Genomic DNA, 6264 nt, shown 5'->3' with positions numbered 1-6264 from the left:
TTATCTTTCCATAAAAATTAAATGAATTTGTATAGGAGTAAATAATACAACATGGGTGGTATCTAGACAGGATAGTTCTGGAAGAAAACATGCTGTTTGTGCATGAAACACACCCTTACCATCATGGGCTAGATAAGCAACTAATAGAAGAAGAGATTGAATAACTGCCACAACTTGCTATGACTCCAACTACAGTCCGCTTTCCCAACATCAGGTGGGCTCTCCAAATTCTGGGTATTGATCCATGGCCTCTAAATAAGTATTTAGATATTTAGTATTTGTCATATCAGCCAAGGAAAGGCTCTTCAGCTGACAGTGGTCCAGTACATTATAAACTGCAATGAGGAATTCTCATCACCTAGTGACAACAAAGCCTAACGCCTTAATACAATGTATTCCCCATAAGTAGTGGAAATGCTGATATGAATATACCCACTACCCTGCCAGTCTAGTCCATACTAGCATGTACAGAATAGCATGCTGTTACCAGCTTGTGTGTTTACTATATTTATTATTGGAGAGTGTATTTCTGCTTAGAAGAATTTTACTAAAACTAAAACATGCTGATAGCAGTTCATGTATAGAGGCCAGTAATGATGTCTACTATCTCAGTCTTCAGTGCTAACACAACGCAAATCATCATCTAAGGACACAACCCCTCATCTTAGAATGTATCCCATCATAAAAAATAGATATGTAGTCATGATAAATGAAGTCCCAGTGTGGGAGGTAGAGGCCCAGAAGGAACATAGGCTATGTATGCCACAGTATCTGGAAAAACTGCATGGTGAGTTACCAAAGCTGTCTGTAAGACAGAGAGGTTATTAAACCCCTAGGGACCAATGCTGTTTCATACTCAAACCACAAACACAAACTGTCAGGTTTCTGGGTTAACACTCACTAAACCAACCAGCCAACAACTTAACACTCACAGGAGAAAGGTGTGGGTCAGGCAGTTGAGCCAGTCAGTAGAAGAGGCATTTCTCGTACCCATCAGTAAATGAGGCTGTCTATCCTATACATTTTGTGAGAGTAAGCCAGCATTCCCACCTCTGATGGACACTGATATGTCCCTGATCTGTGAATGCTGATCTTCTTTCCAAGAAGAGGCTCCATTGCTCAGCCCTTCATTTCAACCTCAAAGCAAAAAAGCCACAATTTCAAAACAAAAAGTACTATAAAGGAAAGCAATGAACCAAGAGAGCCACTATCCTCAGCAAAGCTACAAAGACATGGCACAAGGTAGTTAATATCATAAATACCTAAGTGTCTTTGAGAGGGTTTCTGAGGAAGAGAGCCAGACTGACCAGAAGCATCCATATATGCGCACCAAAGGCCTGGGCATGCAGACCCTGTGAGCTTTTCCAGTAAATGGAGGGGAGACTTACCAGGTGGTCCCTAACATGATGGTAGTTGGACCAATGGTTTCCCAACTTTATTATCATGAAAAAGCAATACATTCAGTAGAAATCATACTTCAAGTTTTTAATCCAGTTCATTTCTGGGGGTAGCGAGGCACAGTCTCATCCTCTCTTTGGCTGCTATGCAGTCACAGAAAGCCATAGCTCCATCAGCCCTGTAACACAAGGGGAGACAACCAGTGCTCTGCAGTGTGCTGTGCGTATTTATGCTGTGCATATTTGAATTATTATACTTTCAGCTTATGGCTTTACTGGGACACGATCTGTTTATGAAACAAGGAGCCTCTATATTCAAAATCTTTTAATATATATGTAGCATTTACATATATTATCCTACTTAATCTATGTGTCCATGCATGTCTATTTCCAAGTCTGTGTCTGTGTGTGATATGTATACAGGCATGCATGAGATATGGTACACATGTGGAAGTCAGAGGAAGACAGTCTTCTGTGTTGATCCTTGCTTTCCCCCATGCTTGAGATGGGATCTCTTGTTATTCACCATGGCATTTGCTGGGATCGCTGGCCTGTGAACTTCTGAGTGTTCTCTTGTCTTTGCCTTACTTCTCCGCACAGAAGCCCTGAGGTTGCAAGTATGTGCCACGTGTGCCCAGTTTTATGTGGGTTCTAGGGATCCAAACAAGGTCCTTACATGTTCACAACAAAATCATCCCCTCAGCCCTGAAGCATGATCTTTATCCCCTTCATTTTACACAGGAAAATTTACACAGAAGAAAAGGGAAACAGTCTTAACCATGAGAATACAGTCTTAATTATATATAATTAAGAGATGCAGACTACAAGCAGAAGATGGGTCAGTGGATAAAACTATTGCTGCATAAATCTACTGCCTCACACTGGTACACATGCATGTATATTCACACACACACATCATGCATACACATACAATAAGAAAATGTATATTAGCTGATTGGATTTTAAAAAGACTCAAAATATATTTTATTTATAAGAAGCACATCTCATTGGCAAAGATACACACAAACTGAGAGTCAAGGAATATATGTCAGCAAATGGAAGCCCAAACAAAACAGGAATAGCTATGCTTTATACATGATAAAGTAGACTTCAAACCAAAATTACCCAGAGGAGATAAAGAAGGCCACTACTTATTACTACAGCTAAAAATCCACTAAAATAATATAATTCTAAACATGTACATATATGCACTGATTGCTAGAGCATTCAGTTTTTTTGTTTTTTGTTTTGTTTTGTTTTGTTTTCAAGACAGGGTTTATCTGTGTTATCCTTAGCTGTTCTGGACTCACATTGTAAACCAGGTTGTCCTTGAACTCACAGAGCCCTACCTGCCTTTGCCTCCCTGAGTGCTGGGATTACAGGCGTGCACCATGGCACCCAGCTTATTCAATATCATGAAACAAAGGTATTGGAAATAGAGAAAACTATAGGCACAGATGTATTAATAATGGATGAATTCAATACCATATACTTATCAGTAGATAAACCATCCAGTCAATAAATCAACAAAGAATCTTCAGAGTCAAAGTTCATCATACATCAAACGGACTTGACTAAATATTCTACTAACATCTATGGAATACACGGCCTTCTCAGCAGCCAATGGAACTTGCTCTAAAGTTTAAGCCATAAAGTGAGTCTTAAGAAAATACCAACTAAATAAATGAATAGCAAACCTCTTGTACCTTGTCATATCTCAGTGGAATATAGACAGACATCAGTAGCAAGAAGAATTATAGAAACTACACAAATGTACAGGGATTGAGAAGTACACTCTGAATGATCAGTGATCATTAAAGAAACCCAGAAGGACATTTAAATTTTTCTAGACTCAAACAAAAATGAAAGGACAACTTAACAGAACCCTGGGATACAGAAAAGGCAGTTCTTAGAGAAAAGGATAAAACTCTGAGCATTAAAAACTCAGAGATTGCAAATTAATAACTTAATAGTTCATCTCCAAAGGAGACAACTTCCCCAACAGAACACCAACTGCTCAGGCTTTAAGATCAACAATTAATAACTGGGACCTCTTGAAACTGAAAAGCTTCAGTAAGGCAAAGGGCACTGTCAACAGAATAAAACAGCAGCCTACAGATATGGGAAAAGATCTTCACCAACCCTACACTCAGCAAAGGGCTAATATCCAAAATATACAAAGAACTCAAGAAATTAAACACCAACAAACCAAATGATCCAATTTAAAAATGGGGTACAGTGAATTCTTAAGAGGAATCTCGAATGGCAGGGAAGCACTTGAAGAAATACTCAGCATCCTTAGTCATCAGGGAAATGCAAATCAAAACAACTCTGAGATTCCATCTTACACCCATCAGAATGGCTAAGTTAAAAAACTCAAGTGATGCTCCTGTCCCCTCCAGGTCCTTCTATCCTTCCCCCCCACTTTTTCACAAGACTCCCTACACTTAGCTCAATGTTTGGTTATGAGTCTCTGCTTCTGTTTCTATCTGCTGCTGGGTGGAAGCTCTCATAGAGGACAGCTATGCTAGGCTCCCATCTGTAAGCATAGCAAAATATTGTTAATAGTGTCAGGGATTGTCTGTCTCCCATGGGGTGGGTTGGGCCAGGAATTGGTTGGACATTCCCTCAATCTCTGCTCTATCTTTATCCCTGAACATCTGGTAGGCAGGGTAAATTTTGAGTTGAAGTTTTTGTGGGTGGGTTGGTTTTCCCAGCCCCCCACTAGGATTCCTGTCTAGTTAGAGGGTGGCCTCTTCAGTCTCCATGACCCCTCCTACTAGGAGTCTCAGCTAGAGTCACTCCCACATCCTCCCAGAAGCCTATCCAGCTTGGGCTCCAGCTTGTCATAGAGATGGCCCTGTCCATCATTTCTCTTCTCTTTGTAGGCCCTCTCTCCTCTCACCCCTGCTCACCCCAGGCCTGATCTCCTCCCTCATTTCTCACTGTGCTCCCTCTCCTGCCTGGTCCCCTAGGTGACAGGAGCTCCACAAGAAGACCAACAGTACCAACTAACCAGGGCCCAGAGGGACTTATGAAGACCGAAGAACCAACCAAGGACCATGCATAGACTGGACCTAGGCCCCCTACACAGATGTAACAGATGGGCAGCTCAGGGTTCACGTGGATTCCCTAGTAAGGGGAGCCAGGGCTGACTCTGACATGAACTCTGTTGGCTGCTTTTTTTCTTCATTCACCCCTGTCAGGGCTGCCTCACCACGCCTCAGGGGAAGAGGATGAGCTCAGTCCTGATGCAACTTGATGATCTGGGTAGGTGAGTAGGAGGAGCTCCCCTTCTCAGAGGAATCGGGGAAGAGGGAAAGAGGTGGGAACAGAAGGAGAGGAGGAAGGGGGCTAAGAGCAGGATGTAAAAAGTGAATAAAGAAATTAATTTTAAAAAATGAGTGACAGCACATGCTGGCAAGGATGTGGAGAAGGGGGACACTCCTCCATTGCTGGTAGGAGTGAAAACTTGTACAACCATTTTGGAAATCAATCTAGTGCTTTCTCAGAAAATTGAGAATAGCTCTACCTCAAGACCCAAATATGGCACCCCTGGGCATATACCCAAAAGATGCTCTACCATACAACAAGAGCACTTGCTCAACTATGTTCATAGCAGCTTTATTCATCATTGCCAGAATCTGGAAACAACCTACATATCCTTTTACCAAAGAATAGATAAAGATGTACCAGACATTTTCACATTGTGTATTACATTTACACAATGGAATATTACTCCAGCTATGAAAAACAAGGAAATTATGAAATGTGCAGGCAAATGGATGGATCATTCTGAATATGATAACACAGACTCAGAAAGACACATGGTATATATACTCACTTAAAAGCAGATTTAGCCATATATAGTACAGGACAAACATACTACAATTCACAGACCCAAAGAAGATAAGTAACAAGAAGGGCACAAGGAAAAATGCTTAAATCTCATTCAGAAGGGGAAATAGAATAGACTTCTGAAGTGGTTGAAGATAGGGAACAAGAGCTTAGCATGGCTGTCCTCTGAGAGGCTCCAACCAGCAGCAGATCAAAACAGATGCTGAGACTCAGCCAAACATTGGGCAAAGCATAGGGAGTCTTGTTCAAAAGTGGCAGAAAGAACAAACTGACCTGAAGGAAACAGATACTCCATAAGAAGACCAGCAGAGCAAACTAACCAAGGCCCAGAGGGAGACTGAAGAACCAACCAAGGACCATGCATGGAGTGGACCGAGGCCCCTACACAGACCCAGCGGATGGGCAGCTCGGGCTTCATGTGATCTCCTAGAAAGGGGAGTGGAAGCTGTCTCTGACATGGACTCTGATGCCTGCTTTTTTGATCACTTCTCCCTGATGGGGCTGCCTCACCAAGACACAGGGGAAGAGGATGCACGCAATCGTGATGTGACTAGATGTGCTGGAGTGGGTTGGTAGGGGAGGTCCCCCCTTCTCTGAGGAACAAGGGAAGGGAGATGGGGGAAAAAAGGAGAGGGTGGGACTGGGAGGAGGAAGAAGGCTACTATTGGGATGTAAAGTGAATAAATGAATGAATGAATGTTTTAAAACAGTGCATCTCAAAATCTTAGATGTAAATAAGCCAAAACAAAAATTAATAGATAGAAATAATGCAGATCACATCACATATTAGTGAAATAAAGACAAAAGAACAAAATAATCAATTAAACAAATAGGTCTTTCAAAATGAAAAACACTTAGCCAAATTAAACAAATAAAAGAGAAATTTAAATTGGAGTTGAAACAGAGATATTGCAACAGATATAAATGAAATCCGGAGGAACATTAAAAGAACTACTTCAAAACCTATACTGTCAAAGTCTGAAAATCTAGAGGAAATAAATACATTTCA

General features: G+C 41.3%; 1 protein-coding gene across 1 annotated transcript in view; it reads right to left on the bottom strand.

Annotated features, from left to right (window-relative positions):
- Window positions 1-1420: 1420 nt before the first annotated feature.
- The window catches only part of Septin10 (septin 10), an 87257-nt gene continuing 82413 nt past the window's right edge, over window positions 1421-6264 (bottom strand). Inside the window, exon 10 of the mRNA XM_021651786.2 lies at window positions 1421-1576. Coding sequence (XP_021507461.1) covers window positions 1486-1576 — 91 coding nt within the window. The 3' untranslated portion in view covers window positions 1421-1485. The remainder of the gene's footprint in view (window positions 1577-6264) is intronic.

This window comes from Meriones unguiculatus, chromosome 16 (genome assembly GCF_030254825.1).
Source record: "Meriones unguiculatus strain TT.TT164.6M chromosome 16, Bangor_MerUng_6.1, whole genome shotgun sequence".
In the NCBI taxonomy this organism is placed as follows: domain Eukaryota; kingdom Metazoa; phylum Chordata; class Mammalia; order Rodentia; family Muridae; genus Meriones; species Meriones unguiculatus.
The sequence above is the reverse complement of the archived record's forward strand: the minus strand, read 5'-3'. Positions and strand labels throughout refer to the sequence as shown.